At 44.7% G+C, this 24624-nt stretch overlaps 1 protein-coding gene across 14 annotated transcripts in view; it reads left to right on the top strand.

Moving 5' to 3' along the window:
• CELF4 (CUGBP Elav-like family member 4) overlaps positions 1–24624 on the top strand; it is a gene marked incomplete at both ends in the record, with an annotated part of 693394 nt that overhangs the window by 623815 nt on the left and 44955 nt on the right. For 9 of the 14 annotated variants that reach the window (XM_082496999.1, XM_082496989.1, XM_082496996.1 and 6 more), the window contains 2 exons: positions 9935–10078; positions 21046–21193. In XM_082496999.1, the coding sequence (XP_082353125.1) occupies positions 9935–10078; positions 21046–21193 (292 nt within the window). The remainder of the gene's footprint in view (positions 1–9934; positions 10079–21045; positions 21194–24624) is intronic. The other 5 variants (XM_082496991.1, XM_082496998.1, XM_082496993.1 and 2 more) reach the window with 1 other exon arrangement.

Raw genomic sequence — 24624 nt, 5'->3', positions numbered from 1 at the left:
TATAAACAGCTCTGAACTTGAGGAGCTCCATGTAAATGGGAAGCAGTGGGGCTTGTAATTAGATTTGTGTACACTTTCATAAATTGCTGGGAAACATCAAAGCCGTGATAGAAGGCTGTGGTGCACTTTATTTCCTTCTTCTGTTCTTCTGTTAATTGAATGGTTGATGTGTGGATAGGAAGTGTTGGCTTCACGGAGTACTATTTACAGACCCGCTGACAGCTGCACTGTGAAAATTAACAGGAACAGAGCAGCCTCTGTCACAGCTCTTCCCATGAGGGACTTGCTTCAAATTGGATCATTCCTTTCATAGGAGAAACTTTCCTCATCTCTCCTCCCTTCTTCGCAAATACGCGCACACATCCAGCTGCACGCTCCCCTTCTCCCCTCAGGCTCATGGCAGCCTTTAGTGCTCAGAAGGAGGGTTTGTCATTTCCACGAAGTTGGGGGAGTTTGACTCCAGTTCAAAACTTGTAGCATATTCCACTTCTAGCAAGAGACATCTTCAGGAAGTCAACCAAGTCTGTGAGCCGGATATGTGGAGCCACACCTTCATGTGTACCCGTGTCACCTCAACAGGAACGTGCTCTTCACCCTTTTAGAAACTCTAGCAGACTTGGTCTCAGACTACTGCTGTTGTAAATGTGGCTACTGTTGACCTTACATGCAATTTCTGTATGCTGAACACCACACAGACCTCTTACAGGAAAGTTCCCACACTCAGCAGCTTACCAACTCAAGGCAGGGTTGACCTCACCAAATTACATCAAAGTGTTGGTCAAAGTATAAAACTTTGGGGTCATCTGTAATCTTATCATCTACACTTCTCTTAGAGTTGATGGAGAGAGAGAGACTAGCCCCTCAGAGAGACATCCGTCTGTCTTAAGTAATTGATGGTTTAGAATAGATACTCAAAATGGCTGCATTTAGGTCATCTGAATGTGCCTCCAAGGGACAAGATGCAAGATATAAGCAAAAGAAGCATCAATACAGTGTCTGGGAATTAACTGGTCTTATAGATAATTAATCAGTATATTTAGCCAGTTCATAGCCAAAGTCACAGCAATTCTTGTTCCTGGTCCCAATAGAGATGTAATAACCAGTGGCTACTTGAGCACCTAAATCTTAATATTTACCTAGACCTGGAAAACATAGAATTAAGAAGGTGAAACTTGAAGCCAGGAGTCCACCACCTCACTTCCCGAGGGTGTCTTCAAAATAGCCAGGTAACGTAAAACAGAACCTTAGACAACCCTGTAATACAAATAGATAACAATTAAACAGATCATGATTCAGAGTATCAATTAACAACAAAATTTACTGTCATTTAGATTCCAGCATGGGCTAAGTCCTCAGTTAATAAAAGCTGTCTTGTGGAAGTCAGTAGAGAGATAGTCACTGACCCCCTCAGGCTGTCAGGGTAAATAGGAAATGGGAAAGTGATTAGAATTTAGTTTTACATAAACACAGAAATATAAAGTGGGGTGTTTCAAAGGTAAGTCTGGGTCAAAGTTGACGGGAGTCCAGCACCTAAGTTGCCTTCATGCCTCACAGCTGAATTTGCTTGAAGTTACTTGTCCAAAGTCACAAAGTCCAGGGCAGAGTGGGGTATCATCAACACAAGTCCATCTGCTCAAATTAATGCAGAAGGCTGAGGCCTCATTTTACACTGTTGATGTTAGAGAAGCTGATAGAAAAGAATGGAGATGCCAACCCAGACCCATTTTTTTCTCTTCACTGTTGATCTTCTGCTCTTTAAAGAACATGCACTCCGTGCCATATCTTTGTGAACACACAGCCTGGCTTGTTTAGCTCAGGGCAAAACACAGCACACTCATTCCTTTTATTTAAAAATAATAATAAATTAGGAACCCATTCATAACTCACCACCAGCAGGCCTGACCCTCCTTCCAATAATGAATGACTTTTCTGAATATGTTACCTAAACACCATTTATAAAGCCATTTGTTGTCTTTTGGGATGAAGGAAGCAATAGATGTGTAATACCTAGATGTTAATTTGCAGTCATTTCTTCCATCAAAATCCAATGGCTCTTGATAGCTCAGCCTCACTTTCCTTTAAGCAGGGGGTTCTGGCTAGAGGGGAAGTAAGGTCCATGGACCATCCCACCCCACTGCTGCCATCAAGACAGATGATTCTACAACCTTTGGGCCAGCAGTTTCCCAGTGTTGACATAATTTCCCTTAATTATTTCTGTAAAAAATAAAATCGTAAGACCATGTTCCCTGCCTCCCTCTTGTCCCATAAATCAACTATTAAATCACATGTTTCTGGATCCCAGAATAGAAATCCAGGCATCCTTGCTGCCTGACAGGGGATATGAATTATGCTGGCACCAAAGATGGCCTTTACTTCTCTAGTCACATCTCCGTAGCAGCACAGGCATCTGGCAGGACAACAAAGAAACCCATGGGACATGATAGGCTTTACTTGCCATCTTCCCCAGGCTTCCTCGCTGCCTCTGAACTGCAGCATTCACTGCCTCCAAATGGGATAAGAGGGATAACTGCTTATGAACCATACAGCCTCACTCTAGACAAAAGGATTTAATTGGCACCATAACGTCTCTTTATGGGTCCGGGGGGAGTTGGGAACAAAATCAGCAGTCATGGAGGCAGCCAGGGGAAAGTGGGAGTGGGACCGTGCCACCGCCAGTGGTTGTCCAAGTTCTGGTACTGGCAGAAGCCCCTGCAAGGCTCACTGCACTCACCATTTGTCTCGTCTGGATGAGATTAGGACCTTAGGGGGCTAAAATAATTTGCAAGTGCTGACCTTTCTGGGATATCAGAAACATTGATAATCCTCCACTCCGGGAGGCGTACAACACTCCCTGCCTGACAGTGGTGTTCCCAGCCTACTGGAGGGAGCTCCACCAGGCATCACCACCTTCCTCATAAGGATGTGCTCTTCCCACCTCAGAGAGGAATGATGATGTCAGTGTTAGATCTTTACCTCTCTGCTTGTTTTGGGAGTGTTTCTCTGTTCACCTTTCTTCCCTTCCTCTTTCTTTTGTGCCAAACTTCATTTACATCTAAGGGATTTCCTTTTTATTTAAGTGGGCTCTGAATCAACATTAAACCACTGGATACTTCTGCTTGTTTCTCTTTAATCCGCTCCTTCCAAGCCCTGCTCAGGTGTGTGCTCTAGATTGGTAACACCCATTCCTGTAAGGAGAACAGGAAGAACTTAGTAATTGGTAGATTACTATCCCTATCCAAAACATAGCCGGCATTAAATGATTCAGTTGTTATTATCCAAATGGGTCAAAATAGATCAAAACAATAACTTTTAGATAAGACCCTCAACTGAAGTTCACACAAATTCACAAATGTGAAACATCCTACCAGACACCAATGACTTTGCCTCATATGTCCCCTGGCAAGTGAAATCAGGTAGGGAAATACGCTTGTGTTCTCAGCCCAAAGTTCTACGTGGTACTCGGAGGAATAGTGGTTGTCAAGTCTCACCCAGCAGCAAGGAGACACATTTCAGTCTTGATGGAGTGGAATGCAGTAAGGCCAGATCCTTCAGCATGAACCAACTTCTTGTTCCACCAAAACCAGCAGAGCTTCACTGAGTTTATACCATCCCATAGCTTCAGTTGACCACCTGTTTCACCATATTAAAGCATGGTGATACCTCAGTGCAAGCAGAATTATTTATCAATCAATGACCCCGCGGTTTTATATTGCTGGGAGATCTTTAGGTTAAATATGCTGCAAAAAATGCAAATACTTCTTACGTCAAGCTTTACACCATGATAGCCTAAAGTCATACAGCATGACAGTGATCTGGGATGCCCAGTCATGTGCAGCATGTTTGCAACTCAGTGCTGCTGAGATGTTCTTTTATGTCACATGCACAGTTGAAATGTACCTTCCCAGCTTGCCAGCCCTTTCTCAGTATCTGTTTCTTTCCAAGTCATCTTAGGCTGTTCATGTGCTCATCCTGAACTGCCAAGGAAGAGTGGAGCTCATGTGAGTATAGTCACAAAGGATGAGAGGCTCCATACCTGGTTGTGATGCTGCCTTGCTGTGACAAGAGACAATTCACTTTATGGCTCTGGAATTATTCCACTTCTCTTATTCTCATTCTTGCCTATTTAGACCAAATGAGAGATCATTCTGTAACTAACTTTCATGGGACTCTGTGCTGCAGCTACCAAACATTTTCTTAACAGTAATAATAATTTATAAAAAAATTACAGCCAGTCAGCATTTGTTGCTGTAAGAATATTTTCAGGGAAAGTATATTTTTAGTAAATGCAGAACTAAATATACCTTATCTTCCAAACCATGTTACTCTTATTGGGAATGGGAAATCTATAACATTTTCTTTTGAATCCTGGATTTGAAGTTTTTCTTCAAATAGACAAAAAAGAATTATTTATTGCTTTCGTATTCCTAAATAGTAGGTTAGAATTTCCAGTCTACCAGTATAACAACATTTTCCACTTCATAATGCATTAAGGAAGGCGAATGATTCTGTGAGGACTTTTATCATCCATAGACTGAGCTAAAAAACACAGAGCTGCTTGAAGAACTCTGCTTTGAAGTTTAGGTTGTTTGGATATCTGACTTTGATTCGAGGGGCATACTAATACCCGGGTTATATAGTGAATTCTTTCTAATTGGAATTGGGTACAGTGCCACCAGGAGTCAATGACTCTGTAGCTCTGCAGAAAGCAATAACTTTAGCTCAGAGAGACACCTGCTAAGTGTTGTATGGGCAACTAAAACCTAAATCAAGCTTCCACTCCAAATAAATTACAGCTCCGGAGACCTGTGAAGGGAAGTACCTGCAGCAACTCTCTCTGCTTAGACATTGCATGAAGAATCTCCTCTACCGAGGGAGCAGCATTATCAAAGGGTCTGTCACTCCAGCCCTGGATGAATGCTTCCTTTCCCCGCTCCGTCTCTGTCACTCTCATCTCAAGTGTGTCTAAACCAGCTCTCAGGACTGTACAGTGGAAATCGCTCCTAGTGACTGCCATCCTACTCATCTTACAGATGAGACATGAAATTGAAGCCCTGAGTACAGAAAAACACAGCATATTTCACAAGAGGGCAGGGATGTTAGTCCTGGTCTTCTGGCCGTCTTCCAGCACGGGTAATTACATTTCTAACTAGCTAAAATTCCTTCTGCTCTACAATTTTGATTGGACAGTAGTTTCCTTCTTGCCAGTCTAAAATCCCAGGTTGGGGTGAAGCCCCCACTGCCTAACTCAGCAGCCCTATTTTCAGTGCAGCTACACAGGCATTTGAAAACCCCCAACAGCTCGTTTTGTTTTCCAACTTAGGAGGTATCATACCAAATGGCCTGACCTGACAGACCTCAAAGCAAAGAAATCCTACTTTGGCTTTCAGGCCCTAATGTCAAGGATCTTTGTGTGGAAATACTACCCTGAATGGCTTGCTGAAGATCAGCATCCTCCCAGCTCCGCTTTGCAGTTGCAAAGGGACAGCTAAGGCAAAATTTCCAATACAAGCAACCTCATTCATATGGTGACACCCAGTAAGTACTCTGGTTGCCCAAATGAGAAGTATCCAGCAGTACCTATTCATTTAAGCATCTTGTCTGGTGTGCATGGCTGACTTTTTGGAAGGTACTTAATAGGATCTGCACATTCAGGTTTCTTATAAAGAGCATTAGTCACTGGAACTTTAATATAACAAGCCTTTTTTTAAAAAATATCTTTGGCCCAGAACTTCTAACTGGCTTCATTTGAGCTAACCAAGGTATAAAAGTCCACCTGTATGAGGCAGCCTTGCAGTAAAGTACTTAACTGTATGCTTACCTCCAATGGGTCATTCATTAAGCTTAAAGTGAAACATGATTTAATGACTTTGGCAAATTAGGTCCAAATTCATCAGTTTTCCTAGAAAAAGATGTCTAACCATCTACAGAGATCAATAATCTACTGAGTCAGAGAAGACTTATAGGGTTGACAGGAAAAGAAAATTCAGACGTGTATTCTGCAAAGAAACACCTTCTCAAAACTATTCCTATGAATGTTGTTCTAGGGAGAAGAAGCTCACCCTGATGCCATGCAGTATTATTTGGTCTTCTGAAAAGCTTTTGCTTAATTTGTGTATACGCTCCATTTGGAAGGCCATAACTAATGGGAAACAGTCCCGACAACCAGGCAAAATATTTGTTTTCCTTTTCCTTTAAATGAAATATCAATGAATGGATATTTTATTTTTAGTTGAATATGAAATTTCGCAAGTGACCTGTCAAGCTCCCGTTTTCAAGAATGACTTTATTTCACACGTCAAGACAGGCTGGGAAATTAGTTTTGCCCACACAGGACTCTGATTAGGGATTACAAAGTGAGTGTGGCGCAGGGTGATTTTTCCTCCATCTTTTCCCTCTCCCCGCCAGCCTAGAGAGCATCTGACTCTGCTGACTAAGGGGAGCAATTCATTACCACACACAGGAGGGGGACGGGAAGCAAGATAGTCATATTAAGCAGACCTGCTGGCCCAAGAGAGAATAGGGAAAGCATAATAATACTTAGACCTTATATTATTCTTTTCATCAGTGGATATCAAAGCACTTGAAAAAGGAGGTTGATTTGATGGGAAAGGAGATAAATGCCAATTCCAAGTGGCCTATTGGAGAGGCACCAGCAGGAATACTCACTTTCATGATAGTTTCTTTTGACTGTGGATCTGCAAGGTAGAGAAATAAACAGGTCCTTCCCTCGCCTGCAAGGTAGAGAAATAAACAATTCCCTCGCAATAATGCAGAATTAACACACAGATCTCAAAGTACTTTTCTAACATTATTGACTTACCCATTGTAACTCCCTTGAGGGCCAGAGAAATATAAGGTCCAGTCCAACAGTCAGCGAGAGCAAGAGGAAGATTATGTATTACTAATAAATGACTGAGCAGACAGGACCTATTGCCTTTGTCAGCAGACAATGGCTGATTTACACCACAGTTTAACTGCTTACGGAAGCAATAAATAGTCGAGATGAAAGGCTCTGCAGTTTTTACCCCATGGAAAATCTGGCCCATTCTGGGCACTCTTTGACTCCTCTGCTAAAAATCCTGCATTAGGTAATCTGATAGAGTTTACTGCCTGATTTCCTTTGGGCCACGTGAAAGGACTGCACATGAGGAACCACATACAGAAAGCATCAATCCCAAGGTCAATCTTCATATTCAAGAGCAATGCAGCATCTCTACTAGCTATGTATCTTCAACTGCTTACATGAGCATCTCATTGCAGAAAACTTTAAAAAAAAAACTTCTTTTTCTCCTCTTTCTTTGTAGTGTGTGCTCTAACTTGCTTCTATTTGCCAATGGCCTTTCTGACCTGTGTATATGATAGTGATGTTCAAAGAGGCCTGAAGTCCTGCTGTGACAGGCAACCTAGAAAAACATCTCATAAGAGGCAGTCTTAGACGCCATTGGGTCAAACAGCTGATGTGCAGTCACTACAACTCACATCAGGAGGGAAGAACACTCCGGGGGCAAGAACTTCATGTGGAGGTTACCCATGTTTTCATCATGCCATCTACAATAATAGCTTGGTTTTCAACAGTGTGAGGAATCAGCAATTTCCTGAGGCAGTTCTCTGGCCCTAAGATTTCCAGGGTAAATAGACATAGAAACAAAGAGGGAAGGAAGAAGACACCAACTTATTTACGCTTCTCTTCCTGCTAACTAGAGCAGGTCACATCTTCAAAACCCATTTGTAGGAATCCATTCACCTTATACAGTTTCAAAATTCTCCGTGCTCCATTGTGCCCACCATGCTGCATCCTCTGCTCTACAAACCACGACAGCAGCTCCAAACAGCCCAATCTGCTGTGGACCAGTGCCTCCCTCCAATACAGCTGCAAATAGGTTTAAATCATTAGATTCAGGTTACCAAACAGTCTCTTGGATCAGGGTTAATTAAATGAGTGTTGAAATCTAATTAAGGACTGGTCCAGGTGATAATTAGCAGGAAATGTATGCATTAAAATATTCATTTGTCGATGAGCTGCAATTAAGAGTGTGATTTGGGGAAGGATCAATAACTACATGTTGTGATTTAAAAAAAAATTAAAAGTCGCCCAGCCTTGAGCAGAAATGCAGCGGAATTTTAGCTAGGGTTTATTTTCTTCTCCTCCCCCCACTTTCTGTTTTGCTCACATAATAACTTCTGAAGACTGTTTTCCACCCTTGAATAGAGCCTTCATCTCTCGTCCCTTTGTTTTCCTGAAGCACTTCTTTCACCCCCTTGCTCTTCACCACATTGTTCGAGTGGGTTATAGATTTATTAGAGAGAGACTAACAGGTCAAAAAGAAAGATTCTTTGCCATTGAAAATCACTTCCTCTCAGAACAGGCTGCTAATCCAGGGGAACATCGCTCATTGTGTGGCCTTAGATGGGGTTTTTTTGGCAAGTTAATTCCTCAAGTCTTTATTCATAACTGAGGATCCGGAGAGGCTATTGAATATGCATAGCTTGCACTTATATATATGTACATCCATAGCTGTGGTTTACTACGCTGTTCCCAATTTGCAGCAGAGCAACTCTGCTTTCACCAAGACTGGTGGTTTTTGGTTTGTTTTTTTTTTTTCTGGTTACAACTACATAGGTGTGTAAGCCAGTTAATAACACTCCCCCTGTGCAATCCCGGGCAATCCCACCTCTGCTAGAAAAACAAGAGCCCCGCAACAGCCCAGCTCCTCTGGCACGGGGCTGGTCTTCCTCTACTGCTGTGGCCAGAGGCTGAGCTGGCAATTTCCCCACTGACTGTATTTCCATCAACAAATACCGTTGTGTCAAAAGGCAAACGTACTAGGGGAGCGCGATGATTTCAGCTGCTCTTTGTCAGTCTCCTGACAGCTCACCTGCCCATCTCCCCAGGCTCGGTGGCAGCCCAGCTCCCAAGGCAACTGTCTGCCTGCTGTCCGGGATGCTGCCGGATCCCCCCTCCCCGGCACTCCTCTTCCCCGCAGGGAGGCTGTGCTGTGGGGAATCAACCAAACCATGAAGTTAGGACGTCCTTGGAGCCAGTCAAAAAAATATCAGTGCCTTCCTTCTTAAGTAGATCTATTTCTTCTCATCTCCGCCTCCTATCAGAAATTTAAGAATTGCAGTTACTGACCTTTCATCTCATTTTGGGGAGGAGAGGGATTTCTTTCATTCCCCAAACCTCTACATTTTTCACAGACTTGTGCAGCCACTTCTGCACCAGTGTTGACTGCAGATGTAACCCAAACACTGTAAAACTCACCTGGAAAATTGTAATATTAAATGTTCAAGGAGAGGAAACTCAGGTCCATCAGGTACCATTTTTGCTCCCCTAATTTAGCAGTGCTGTTTGGTGATGAGACATTCACCATGCCCAGCATACTGAGTCCTGCCTCCAAGGCTGGACAGGGATTTATCAATGGACATGGGGGGTTACAAGGCATGGCAGTGTGAAAGGGTGATCCAGCTCAAGCGGTCTGGCATGCACAGAGCTAACACTTTCTATCAAAACAAATCAGTTCACAAATCCCAACACATTCATCCAGCAAAAGCGTCTACATTTTGCTGCACTGACTCCAGATCTTTGTCCTCTGATGAGGACAACCTACTGGACCAGAAGATTTTTTATATGTTGAAAGAATAAGGCAACAACTTTTGCAGAAAGAACATTAATGACAGCTTGGAAATTTGAATTTTGGAGGAAACTATGAGCTGGGATTCTGGCCTCGGTTTTTCACCCTCCAGGGTCCGTTCTTTCCTTCCTGATGCTCTCAGCCTCTTGCAAAGATCCAATTCAAAAGGCCTGAGAGGTTGTGTGGGAAAAATCAGTATCAGCTGGATCCCATGCTGCTAAATCTGTGTTAGTTGTATAGATTGCAGGAACCAGTACCTGGTGAATTCACTTGTGTGTCTCCTTTTGTCTCCTGTCCTGCAGGGGGCCTCTTCAAGCCTGGTGGTGAAGTTTGCAGATACGGATAAGGAACGTACAATGAGACGCATGCAGCAAATGGCAGGACAAATGGGCATGTTCAACCCCATGGCCATCCAGTTTGGAGCGTATGGCGCCTACGCACAGGCAGTAAGTATAGACACTGGCTCTATGCATGTTCATGGGAACAGAAGTGGCACCTAGCATGGCACAAAGCACACATGGGCAGAAGAACAGCTGAGCAGAGAAGGAACCAGTGTTTTCTTCATTAAACCAGTTAAAAGATGAGAGCAAACTGAGTCATCTGGGATAGGAGAGGACATCTCCTTCAGAGGTGCAATAGCTGCTTCTAGCAGTAACCGAACTGTGGTCATGTGCGTACACATGCAAGACACTTCCTATGAGGAGAGCCATTGCTGTCAAATCCAAACACAACGAGCATTTGAGTTTGGGGTAAAACAGGCCCTGAATTCAGCTCAAGCTAGTTCTCTATCCCATGTCAGCACCATCTGGTGCTAGAAAAGGTTTGTAAGGGGACAAATACCTTTCTGGCCGTCCTCTGCTAGAGGCCTCTTAGACTAGATTGAACACGGGAGATGGTTCTTTGCTTCCGTTTGGCGTTGGGGGTGTCTTTGGAGTGGTCACTGGATAAAATGGCAGCTGTTGACAGAAATGCCTTTACGTTCATGAAAGCATGCTAGATAGTACTAAAATGGACAAGCAGACATATGCAGACATATAATTCTGGCTCCCCAAAACAGTGTGATTTAAGTAGACTGGGAAAACACATCTGCTATTTAAAGCACACTGTCTAAGTGCAGTTATCCTACCTACATACCTAGCTCGGACCCTGGGCCCCTGAGAAAATGTGACTATGCAGGGAGCGGAGCTCCTGGCAAAGCCCTGAAATGGACGCCTCTGGCATAGCTACCTTTCCTTAGGCTACAGTTAACAAGGACCTGCAAGACAAGATAAGGTTCAGGCAACTTGGTTCCTGCCAGATATTTCTGAGGAAGGTAGAAGTGATCCCTGCAGCAGGCAGACACAATACTGCCTGGTGACTTCGGCTGCTTTCTCTGGAGCAGATGAAACAGGAACTTTCACAGGCAGTGACGTCCACCTAGGTGCTTCATCCATTTGGTGGTAAAATGTGGCCATTTTATACTCTGTGCTGGATTTGTGTGCAGGAAGGAAGTAGCATTAATCCCATTTTCCAGACTAACGTCTTCTGAATGAGAAAACCCAAATGGAGTGCCTTAGGTAATGCAGGGCCAACTCAGGAATCACATTCCAGTGTACCCGCGCTCACTCCAGCATGCTGACTGTAAGGCTCTGCTTTCTTCCCTGCCTATTTCCTTCTCATATGTTAGCACAATGGACTTTCCATCACATCCACATGAATTATTTTTTTATTCCCTTCCCATGAGAAAAATTCCGGTTTTCCTTCTGTTTTTCCCTATTCATTTTTATTCCCAGTCAAACAGAATCTTTGCTTCTTCCTTTGTCACGTGCTCCCCTCCTCACACAACAGAAGAGCTGTCCTCTCCCCATCCTTTCCGTGTTTAACTGTCCTCCTGGCTGGGGAAGGCTGCAGGAAGGGGAAAAGAGACAGTAAATCACAGCTGAGCCCAGGCCAGTGGCCAGCAGCCTGGCAGGGGGATGCAGCATCTGTGACCCGTGTACCAGAGGAATTAACAGGAGGCAACCCATGAGCAGCTGGGGACAAACATCTGCAGAGGTTGTCAGGCAGGAGATGTGGTTCCAGAATTATGCTACAGGCATTGATCGGGCAGCTGGAGAGGTGGTAAAGACACCAATGTCCTGATGCTATGGACCAAAAACTCTTCTCGCATCATTTTAAAACTGGAGAATTTCATCTAATTGCCGTGATAATAGAATTCTCCCAGATTTATACTGATACAAAAGTAGGGGTAAGGTCTGCACCTTCACACCACAAAAGTTCTCTCCATCTATTTCCTACCAGATAATACAGGGCATTGTGAGGGTGGGTGCTTGCGTGAGGATTTATCTCTGAAGAATGAGTGAAAACAATTCCTGGGTCTGCTCCCGCTCCACTTGAAATTAATGAATATTTTTCCTATTGATTTCTGTGAAAGCAGAATTGGACCCATCCTCTTTTTTTTTTTTTTTCTGGTAAATATGCTAATAAGGGGAAAGAATAAGTTTTAGGTCTTGACCCATTGGATATGACAAGCTGGTGACACCAATTACCCTGGGGACTCCAGAACTGTCTAAACGATGGGATCACATTTCCATGTGGCGCCTGTACACCCAGAGCGTGCTCAGATGCTGTCTCTCAATCAGCCTCCCTATCTGTGTCTCTTCCTATCTGCTTCATCTCACAGTCTCACACAAAAGGGAAGGAAGGGAGTGCTGAGGCTCTGTGACGTTCCCTTGGTCCCGATTAATCCACCTTGGAGTGCTGGCTCTTAGATATCAGGGTGATTGGCACCTCGCAAATGCCGGCGGGAGATGGAGAGATGGATAGGGGGAGAGGGAAAGGGGGAGCAGTTTTATTCAGCCCCCACTGAAGTTGAAGATCTAAGGCAAGTCAAGAGGAGGGAAGGTGAAACAGTGAAAATGCAAGAGCAGGACAGCAGTGACAGCTGAAGACACTGCCACCAGCAACTCATGTGACCTTGGGTGAATCGTTTGACGTCCTGGTCGCACTTGCCCATGTACAAATAAAGCTGATGATCAGACTTATTTATTTTCCCTTCTCCCTCAGGGACATTTCTCTCTCCAGTGCTTTCCCACCATGGGTTTTCATGCAGGGCTATGATGGTAATACGAGTTTAAGAGCTGCCCCAGTGCTTAGTAGTAAAGCCAGGACTAGCATGAGACACTAAACTCTCTGATTTGTACTCATAACCTGTCCTCCCGGCTACCCTAATGCAGTCTTTACTGATGTCTCCATATAAGAGTTCCCAAGCAGTCCCAAGAGAGCCGGTTAATCAATAGTTTCTAATGGTCCACCCCCATAGCAGAGGTTGCCACATACCTTAGGCAGCAGTTTCTCGCTGATTCTCCCCCAGACAGGAAGCAGGCACATCACTGGGACTGCATTAGCTCCTGCAAAAAGGTCTCCATGCGTCAAGGTGGCCAGTGCAGCAGAAACCCATCCGATGCAGCTGTTTGACAGATCAGTGGGAAACCGTGGATCTGAAACCCAGCAGCATCACTGGGGAGAGGCGGCAAGGGTCTCTGTCCATCAGTGTTGGACTGATAGTTGTTAGTGTTGCCACCAGGACTGCTTTGGGCCCCAGCTCCTCTTCGAGCTATGTCCTTTGCAGCTCAGCAAATGTCCATGTCACAGTTCACTCCCTGCCACTGCTCGCTGCCAAGCCGCTCAGCCTCAGCTTAAGCAACTTTAACCCTGATAACAGTGACAGCCTTTCTCAGCGAAGCAACTAGTCCTTGGGTTCAGCAGCCATATGGCCTCAGATGCAGAGGTGAAAAAAATCAGGAAGCAAAGGGGGTTCTCCTCTGTGTGTGGTTTTTGCCTCCCCTCCTCATGTGCCACCTGCAAGCAGACCAGACAAACCTCGGCACTAACTCTGTGTGCTGTTTCAGTGACACAGAAGGTCACATCAGACCCACCTCACCTCTTTTGTACGCCGCTCAGGACAAGTCAGGTTTCATGGCTCCCTAAAGCTCCCAATGCCCCTATACTAATTTGTTTCAGGGTTGTTTTTTTTTGTTTTTTTTTTTTTTTTTTCTTTTCAGCAATACCTTCCAATGCTCATTTAACTTCGCCTTTTATGGGGCTATTATTTATTTTAATTCACACATGTATAGGGCACCAGCCCTTTTTGTTGTCAGGTTACAGTGGATCTACATCAGCTGGGTATTGATAGTTGTTTCTGCAGTCTCAGTTAAGGCCAGCTTGAGGTATAGGTCTGAACTAAGCCTGGAGAGAAGGAGACTGATGCTGGGTGGCACCACCTTTGATTTGCTGCCAGTTGAGAAGCAGCCTGCAGGCACACACTCCAGCAGCACAGCACATCTTCTTAGTCCTTGGCCAGAGATGGGGTGGCCAAGTCCAAAATCATGAGCAGTAAAAATCAAACCATGCTATGAATGGTGGTAGCACAGTCCTGGCCCAAATAAACAACAGTGGCAAAAGTTCCTGCAGGTCTTTCTGTGAAGAAAGTGGCAAATATTTAGTGGCTGTCTCATGTCACTGCTGCCCCACCATGCAGAAAAGGAAACGTGCACAGACCAAAAATGGTTGGGAAGATGGTAAAATGCAGAAGAGCAAAGCAAGAACAAAGGAAGGAGCCTTGGAAAGTGACAGATACTGTATAAATTATTTAATTTTTAAATTATTTAAAATAAGATCAAAGTCATAAATCAAGTTTGCATAAAAAATGGGGTGGGAGTGTTAGCCACGGTCTCCTGGACAAGTTCCAGCCATGGGACTGATTGCATCCTGCAGCAGGGGACAGGCATAGAGTGAGTGAGTAAAGACAGACAGATGGGGACAGGGGCAACATAGGCAACAGCAACATTTGCTCTCCAGCCTGGAGCAAGTCCTTTACCGTCAGTAAATCCCAGCTCCCTTCACTCTAAAAAAGTACAAATGGCTGCAGCTCCTGAACTGCAGGCAAAAGCTGCAACAAATATGGGAACATCCAGCACTGCATAGCGCTCAGTCATCCTCACAAGTGGTCACTTTAGGAAGTGAGGGCAGCGGGGACTACCACGCTGACCATAAAAGCTTAGGTTCTTCCCTTTGCCTCGCTGTCCCAGGTCCTGTGGAGATGAAAGGATATTTCTGCTAAATGATCTAAGGTAGTGCTGAAGAGAAGAATCAGTTCTTCCAATATTTATTCAGTTCATACTGTGAAATTATTTTGGATTTTGGAAAGATACTTAAAAAAATTCAGCCAGCCCTATGAAATCAGGGAAAATTTACTGATATAGACTGCCTTCTGCATATAATAGTTATTATATTTAAATGGCCAAAATGGGACAGTATATTTGGTAAATACTACCTGTTATGCAAATCACTTGTTCTGATCTGTTCCAGAGGAGGAAGCTATTTTGAAGCCATAATATTTTGTATCAGGGCTAATACCATATTTCTGATCACCAGCTCCCTGGTAATTCAGAAATAACGAACACTTAGGTTTGGGCTCTATCTACATTTTTATTTTTTAGGTTTTGTTTTTTATCCACAATTATCAGGAATTTAGAAATCTAAACTATAGTGTACCAGACTTCAGAAAGACACTAAGACACATGAATCCAGCTGTTGCGTATTTGTTTAGTTTTTTAAAAATCTTAAATAAATTTACATTTTATTTTCAAGGCACAAATTTCTGTTTCCAATAAGACATTAAAAAATGTGCAAATGTCCATTCTGACTTTTTTACATAATATCTTCTGTTTGTTTGAAGGCTTGAGAGATATTTTTGGGTTTATTTCCCAATGGCCAGTTAGGTAAAACAGATGTGAATTTGTCAATTCTGTGATTTTTACCAAACATGAGTCCTCTTACTGCTTGATTGATCACTTTACTTACCTCTTTCTATCACAGGGATACCATGAGGATTAATTAGCTAAGTGTTTGTATAGATCGTTAGAGGTGGGAAGCGTGGGATGCTGTTATTACTTTTATTATTATTACTGAATGAAGAATATGAAAAGTCAAACAAAACGTCATGTGGCTCAGAGACAAGGATAGAAAATAACACTGAAAAAAATGAGAAGGTCATCAGATCGCTTAGAGTAAGCTTTCTCCAAGGGCAATGATATGCTATTTCAAAAAGACCACATCAGAAATAATCCTTCTCTCTCCTCTTCCCCTTCTTCAGTTTCACATGTATTTCTTTGGGGGGCGGGGGAAGGCAGGCTGTAGCATTCTTGTCCGATTGTTAGCAGGAGGTTTTGGCCTTGAGTAAGTCACTTCATCTCTCCGTGCACCTGTTCCTCCAGAAAGAAAAGGATAATATTTCCTTCTGCTGAGTGCAGTTGCATGACCCTGCTGTCTAACAGTCACTTGATGCCTATTCCCAACCCCACCTCTGGCTATGTGTCCTCACCCCGTGCCACTAGACTGACAGTGACCAAACAGGGAACCACTTTTAGGAGGAAAACTAGGAGTATGCACTGTGTTTTTATGATGTGTGGTTAACACTCTGCTGGTGTTGCTCCTGAGCTGGTGCTCAGCAGCATAGGGTGCACATCTGTCCTGGTGCAAAGGTGGCAGCAAGACATGGAGAGGGAGATGTGCATCGGCAAGCTCTTGCTTTGACACAGCTGTGCTGCAAAACTGCATCCATTGCTGTTTTTTCTATTAATCTCCCATGCTAGGATAGGGTGGATAAGCCTGTGGAGGTGCCTATCCATCCATTGATGACAGAGCTGGCTATACTTGAGGTAGCAAAAAGGGCTGTGAGATAAATCCTCCCACCTCTCTCTGTTGATCAGCCATCACTACCACCTCTCCCCACACTTTGGACAGCCTTACCAATGCCTCTTCTACTGCCCCATCAGTTCTCAAGCCCTAGGATGGGGGCTGCAGGCTCACAGCTCTTGAGGTGCTGCCCATGGGCATGAAACAGTTTGGTAGCATCTCCTGGTCTCCTCAGAAGATAAATATTTGAGTAATAGTAAACACCAGGATGGAGGAAAGAGGGAACAAATCTATAAAATTGGATGGGAAAAAGCTCCAAATGCTGAGGCAAAGATCATGCCAAGGAAGTAAGAGAAGCAAAAGGAAACGCGTCCTTTCAGCTGAGGAAGGGAAAAGCTCCTCTCCGTCCCCTTGGATCAGTCTGAGATAATAAGGCTGCTGCCTTTCTGATTAGTGCTCTGTGGCCCCAACTCAGGCAGGAAAAATCTGCATTTCAAATGGCATATTTTAAAGTACACAATACCCAGGGGCCCTGCTGCTATTGATTTGCCTCTGGTGGGGTCACTGCCTCACTTTCTACAGCTTTATTAACTGGGACCATACATTGGGCCCTTTTCAAAGTGAAAGGAGAGTGGATGGGACATTTGTCTTCAGGGGAAGCTGGCAAGGAGTGGGGTGACTTTTATTTGAGCTCACTTGGGAATGCCCCAGAGGTTTTATAGGGGAGGCTGGTGACCCTTACAGGACTTGCCCTTCTTTTGTAAATTTCCCTGGAGCCACCCTGGAGGGAAGGAGGTAGGTCTATACCGTCAGCTTCTTTCAAGGTGACCGAGTTTCCGTCCTCCCACCCCCACGGTGCCGCTGCACTTGGCCAGTTTGTGGCCATCAGCAGCTGGGAAGGACCCCCTTCCCCTTCCCCTTGAACATTTACCCCTGAGCACCTCTGCCCAGATACGGAATGGCGCAACTGGGGAATGTGACAGCAGAAGGGTGGCAGGAATGTTGCCAAGGGCTGTGATGTCCAGATGTGGCTGAGACATGGTTGAGGTCCTCTCTCTACCCAAGGAAGCACAGCCAGTTAGCTGGGGTACATGGCTGTGCTCAGGTACAGGATTCTATACTCGTTCTAGCCCTGGAGGAGACCCTTGTTTACCCCATGGGCTGGCTCTGAAGGCTGCAGTGAGGTGTACATCCTCTGGGTCGTGAGGTACAGGGCTTCAGCTCATTTTACCATGCCAGTGGGGTTTCAAAGTCTCCAGGGCATCTTGGGTGTCCCCAGAACACTGAGCATAACAGTAAAGGGGTGGCTGCTCCCTGCAGGACACCTGCTGTAGCGGAAGCAACTGAACCTAGTTTCCCAAATCACAGGTTAGGGCCTTATTTTCACTCTGTTAGCTTTTTTAACCCTAACCTGATTTTAACCTCTTTGCTCCTCAAGCTCCTAATTCACTCTCTGTGAGAGTATGGCCAGTTATGAGCAGCTGTTTCACTGAAACCCACCAGGCTTTAGGCTGCAGATCCTGCACCTTCAGCACTAATAAGCAGATTAGGATCATCTTGTTCTTATCACAAGGAGAGAGAAAACACTTTCTTCTTTCTGAAGGTCTGTGACAGAAATGCATGAATGACATTGCACTGCACAAAGGAGCATGCATGAAGCCAAGGTATGTTCTACAAGCATGCATCTTCCAGTGCAAATTTATAAGCCCTATGAATGCACAGGAATCCGCACACTCAGGTTCCCTGGTTTGCAAACTAGGAGGAGCACCTGCCATTACGGAGTTAACTCTGAACAGATTAGAGACATCCATAAGCAGGAAAAAAAAAGTTGCATAAGCCATAAATAATGTAACAAGTGATTGCCTAGCTCTGTGGAGTGCAAAATGGAGATTGTCTTTGGAGTAGCACAACCATTTGTACTACCATTGACAATAGAGCATCTTTTAGATAGAACTCTGTTTCTCTTGCAGGGCAGGTGAAACACGACAGGTGAAACACGAAAAAAAAGATTAACACTTTTCTTTTAAATGGTTGGGAACTGGGGTCCAAAGATATCTGCCAAGGGCCAAGTAAGGAGTGGAATGATTTCATCTGACTGTGTTGCCACCTGCAGCTAAACTGATCACCTGAGGCTCCACATACAGTCAATAGGGAGAAACAAAGGTTCAATTCATCTGCTCAGAGGCATTCGGGTACAGAAGGGAGAGATGAATCTTGGTCTAGGCTCCTCTGTCTGTTATCTCCTCAACCATAATAGGTGACCAGCTCAGAGGAAACCTCATGTGTATTTAGTTTACTGAACCTGATAAAGTGAAATGCCAAACACGTATTCCCCTGCCTGCCCTAGGAGGTCTCTGGTACAAATACCAGGCTGTTATCTGCCAGCCAGACTGACCACGGCACACACATGACCCGCTATATGTCACTCCGTGTTTTGAGGTGGGTTTGTTCATGCAGCTCTGGTCAGCTTTGGAGAAACACATAGAAAAGTCTGCAAAGGCAAGAGTGGGACTGTGCCCAGCCCTTGCAACTGCATCCATCTCAGAGACACGCTACTTTGATCAGCAGAGCTAGACAGATCCTATAGGCATAGATCTTGGCTATTATATCTGCAACTGGCCAGTTACATAGTCAGTTGTCCCCAGGTGAAAATACCCAGCACAGAAAATGAGATATGGGTCAGCACACTCAGCACCGGAGTCAATCCAATGTTAAAGATGGATGGATTCCCCTTCCTCATTCACTTCATTGGTATACTTACTAAAATCACCTGCTCAGTGCCTCCTCTGGAGAGGATGCCTAGAAACAAATGTACACCTTAAAAGGGAATCAGCATTGTCCTATAAAAGAAAAGATTGTCTAATCACTCCATCAGTAATTACAAAGAACAGGATATCGCTAATTAAAATGTGAAAGTGTCTTATGCAGGGTATAATAAAAAGGGGTAATTAACAATCAAAGGAAAAGCCACCACCTTGCCACCAATCTGCATTAGGCTACAAAAAATAATAGTATTCAACTCTAGTACAGCACTTTTAATCTGTAGATCTGAAGGCACTCCTACGTGGGGAGGCAGGTATCCTGTGTCCCATTTTATCACTGGAGAAACCAAGGCAAGTTTACACAACTTTTGCATGGTTATACAGCAGGCAGGTGGCAGAGATCCTTTGGTCTCTTTACAGACGGTGACACAGGAAGTTTCAGCATTTGAGCGCAGTGATTTCAAGGATTTGTTTTAGTGTGTATATGTATGAACAGCTAATTTAGCGGATATTTCAATATGAAACCAAACAGTAGGGAACAGTCTGCTCCTTGCCCCGACTTTGAGGTCTGTTTAATGCTGAGAAACATGTCCTGTGTACTCAAACAACAGCATCAGAGGATGATTTCCTGATGGGAGAGAGTGCAATCAGAGAGCAGCAAAACCGAGATACTCCAGTTCTGGAGACAGCAAAGACATGAGTCACTTCTAAAATCACTACAGAAAAACAGTTTAGTTCTCCACTGTTAATATCAAGTCATGCATTACTGGAGTCTAGGGAACGAACAGTGTGAGGTTTTGTTCTCAGCTTATCCTCTTTCCCCCATGCTTTCTCTAAGCTTCCCACACGGGTCTCTACTGGGGTTTGGATGCGGATTCAGACGTACCTGTTCTGGCTCTTCGTACAGCTCCAGGGAAGGGGACAAGAGGCAACTTCATCCAAGCTGCCTTCTCCTTTACACCAGGAACATTCCACAAGCTCACTGCAGCCATACTGTACACATGAGCTGCAATGACTGCGTGCTAGCTTCAGAGTGTGAAATAATAATAACAAAGTCTGATGATAGCAAAGTCTGGTTTTAATGTCAGAAACACTTCCAGCATGCATAACCATTCACCACCCTCCTGCTTCAAAATTTTAACCCCCAGATGCCTGAAAATATAGCCTGGGTTCCTCATTTGTGCCTTTTGTAGATGCCCTAAAAGAAGCAGCATTTTGATCACTTTCTGGGGAAAAAAAATAAAATTCAGGAAGTAATCCCAGATCAAAACCACAGGGAAGGTGTTTTCCCGCTACACAGTATTAGTCTTGCTAAAGTAGGGGAGATCCCTTCTCTTGTATAGCTCTTCCAGGAGTCTCTGGCAGGTTGTGTTAGAAATAGGTGCTGTAATCGGGTTAGAAGGTTTGGTCATGGTTTTTCTCAGTGTCCACCAGAGGCCTCCCAGCAGTATAAGAAAAATTGATTTTTGTCACTGACTTATTAAAACAAATCAAGTTATCCCCAGAGAACTAGCTAAGCTTGCTGCTCTGGAGACAGGATCCCTTCTCCCCACTGCTCCACATAACGGTCTCCCATCAGCAGCCACCAGTGCTTTCCCAGAGCTTTGTTATAAGCGATATAAACCATGAAACCTCTCGGCTCAGGAACTTATAAAGTCTTTTCTTTGCCATTCACATCAGGAAAGGGTCAGGTAGTCAGAGGACTGAGTCTAACTCATGGGAGACCTCCACAGTGGTGAATGGATCGTGGGGGTGGGGACCATAAAGACCTCAAGATGCAAAGATGCACTTTGCCTCCAGCCCCTATAGTGAGAAGGAAGGCCAAGGCTGGGGTGTACCACATGCATGGTGAGCTGACATCTCCAAACAGAGGGATGCTTCACACCCTCACCATGTCCCCATCCTCGTACCAGTGCCGCGGGATGCCCTGCTGGTGATCGCGTGATATTTTTTCCCTGCTCTCTTTGTTCCAGCTGATGCAGCAGCAAGCAGCGATCATGGCGTCGGTGGCGCAGGGCGGCTACCTGAACCCCATGGCAGCCTTTGCTGCGGCCCAGATGCAACAGATGGCGGCTCTGAACATGAACGGCCTGGCGGCAGCCCCCATGACACCAACCTCAGGTAAGGGACTGGTGGGGTGGAGAGGGCAAAAGGCAGGAAAATCTTGCCACATCCCAGAGGAGACCTGGCAGGACATGTTAGTTGACAGGTTGAGCCCCAGTGGGTGTTTAGGGAAATGTTGGCCTTGCTGGTAAAGGCCACCAGAAGTGAGGAGTGAAGTCAACCAGATCTTTTTGTGGTCTGGAAAAGAGGAAAAGGGGCAGAGAAAGGCAGTTACCACCTCTGCCAGGGCTGGGGCCAGCTGGGGGTCAGCATCTGTATCATGAAATTGTTGTAAGGGCAAAGTCAAAGGGCTCACCAGCAGTGGGCTGTTGGGTTAGCTGTGTCCCACCCTGAGTGGCACTCACTGGTAGATGAGGAAAGCAAGAGGGTTGAAACCCACCAGAATGTAATGGTCTTGTTGAGGAGGAGGAAGGGTGCTGGCAGGGAAGGCACTGAAAAGGACTCTCAGCCACGACCCTTCCCTCTCAGCCTTATCCCTTACACAACTTTCCTGTAGCTCTGAGCACCCTCCAAATGGCACAAAACACCTCCAGTGACCTACACTGGATTATTGGTGGTGCATATAGATGTCCAAGAGGTCAGTGCTGGTGCTGTCACAGTCAGGCTGGTCCAAAGACAAAGAAAATAAGGTTTGTGGTGAGATGCAACTTCATGAACAAGATGAGCTATGTCTTTGGGACACATAAGCCTTTCCCGTATTGTGAAACAGGACAAGAGGTACTCAGGGAAGACCACTTGTGCTACCTGGAATGCAAGTGTTTGGTGAGAGGGTTTCTGACTGCTGGAGCAAAGATAGGCAGTCAGTGAAGGGCTGCCAGGATCTGGCCAGGCTGTGAGGTGTCAGAAAAAGCCCATGCTAGGAGCTGCAGTGTGATTCAGTGGGCAGAAGATTAAGCTGAAGTGGAAACAGCACTGGCTTTCCTGGGCCTTGAAGCACAAGGAAGTCATCTGGGCGGGAACAGGCCAAGGGACTGTCAGGGCTGGTAGTCGTGGAGTGGCATGTGGTCTAACAGCAGGGAAGCAGGACAGCAGGGAAAGCGGGGGCCAAAGCGTGACAGGAAAGAAATGAGAATTTTGACAGCTTTGCGATATACCACTGAGGCTGGTAGGAAGCAAAGCACTTAAAGGTACCTCTTCAGAGGACCATTTCTAAGGGACACATTGGGATAAAAGGGTCCCTGGGGTGATGCAGGTTGTTCCTACGAGAGGCACTGGCGATGGGACTGTGTTCAGAAAGATGTGGCATACCAATGCCCTTGTGTGAACCTTGGAGCATCAAGCAGGCCTAGAGGGGACCAGCTTGACAAAGGTTTGGGTTGAGACATGGGAGGAGCGAGCTACACCTGAACCAACTCTGGTGCAGGCAGCGATGGGCAGAGCAGGATCTGGGACTCCTGCAAAACAGAGCAGTAAGAGAGGAAAGGAGCAGCTTCGTATCCGAACATGGAGAGGTCTGCACCAGCCCTGGAGCAGGAAAGGACTGTCTGACAAAGCAGCCAGGAAGGATGCCTCATGGCTGAGTAATACTGGATGGTAGGGAGATAAGGCACAGAAACAGTGCAGGCTTGGGGGCCGTTCCCCATGAACTGAGCTCTGCTAACACATCTGCCAAAGAAAACCTCCCCGTTCACACACAGCTTAGCGTCTCTTTGCAATCTGTGGCTGGGAACAATGTCAGCAGCTACTGATCGGATACATATCTTTTCCCTTGCTTGCGTTAGAATACGAGGGAGAAAAACAAGGAGAGAGAGAAAGAAAGACAGATCTCATTCCACATGAACTTATGGAGAGCCAAGGAAAAGTGCTTAACTCAAAATTCTTATACCACACATTTCAAAATATATGTTTACACAATGATAAATGTATAAACAAGTCGATGGAGCTACTGCAAATCCAAATAGAAAAGTGGCTTAATTATATGTGCACCCTTTAAACCCACTGCTGGAAAGATTATCATATTTGCATTAGCTAGATTTGTTTTGTGTTGGTGAGAGTAGAGAGAGTCAAACAAAGGCTGCCTGGAATTCAAATGCTCTCAGGACCTGGAAAGCTGAATCCAGGCAGTGGTTTGTGATGGCCTTACCACAGAAGAGCACAAGCTCTTTTGCATATAAATAAGTCTTGAGAATGAGCAAGTTCTGTAACATAGGTGTGTAAATAACAGTACAACAACCAAATTCTGTGCCTGTCATATATCCAGCAAATGAAAAATATCCCAGCCCTTCTTCAGTGTAAGCTCTGCTCCTCTTCTGATGTGCCGGGTTCCTTTTGGGGAGTGTTAAACTCTTATTGTCAGAATACAGGAGAGGAAGGCTTATATGTTTTACATTCTTTCCAGAGCACCCGTGACTGGTCATTATGGAAAATAAGATGCTGGTTTAGATAATCCCCTGATCTCTTTCATGGTGGCAGATTTCGCACTCTCCTTATGACATATTTTCAATTGTGGAGCCTATGCACTTTGGCTTTATTGCAGATTTACCTTGAATGGGTAACTTCCTTCATGAAAAAACTCTGCAATGGGTTGTGGAAATGTCCATTGACAATTATTCCTTGGGTGAAATGTTTAGACTTTGAAATGATTCCTTGTATTACTACAACACTCACAAAGCTTGAGATAAGACGCATAGAAAATGTTTCACATAACGTCTGAGCAAGCAAGCCTACAACACTAGCAGTGATTTCTGAGTAGCCAGGAGATATCTGAAGCCTAACATGAATTCTCCTGCTGGCTTTTGTTAGCATTCAGAAAGCCAAATGGAAAATGATCATTCTGCTTCATAGCAGGATTTCCAGTCATTGAAGTATATCTTTGTTCTGACTTGGAATGAAAATGAAACATTTCAAAGTTCTCTGAAAGCCAAGCATTAGAAAAAGTGTTTGGAACATTGAAAAAAAAAAAAAAAGTGGTTTGATCTTTCCTAAGCAAAAGAAAAATTCTGCTAGAAAAAGGACACTGGTAACCCAGAAGTGGCTTTGGAGGTATTGGCTAAGTACAGTGCCTCTGTACTGGTATCTTCAGGCCTCCTAATCCATCTAGTTTTCTGTGCATCTCGCCTCTAAGGGGGTGAGTTCCTTGAGACATAGCCATGAGTTCATTCGGGCTAACAAGTTCCCATGGGATCTGGGAACTTAAAGAGTTTTGGATCTAGGCAAATCTAACAGACTAGACACAGGATCCGTCTCACCTGGCTTTAACAGTACAAAAGTTAGATATATGGTTTAAACTAGTCACCTGGCTTGCCTGCAGTCAATGGAGAGCAGTAGGCAGTCCCAGTGGGTAGTTCAGATCATAAAAACTTTATGCTGTCTGCTGGCATTTTGACAGTTCCCCATCAAGAATCAGGTTTATCTCACACGATAGTCCATAATTGCAAGGCAATTAAATGGACATCTCTGAAAGTTTGGTTCAGGATTTGCATTTATCC

This window comes from Vanellus vanellus (genome assembly GCF_965231255.1).
Source record: "Vanellus vanellus genome assembly, chromosome: Z".
NCBI lineage: Eukaryota > Metazoa > Chordata > Aves > Charadriiformes > Charadriidae > Vanellus > Vanellus vanellus.
Note: the sequence above shows the minus strand (reverse complement) of the source record. Positions and strands in the feature narration are given on the sequence as shown.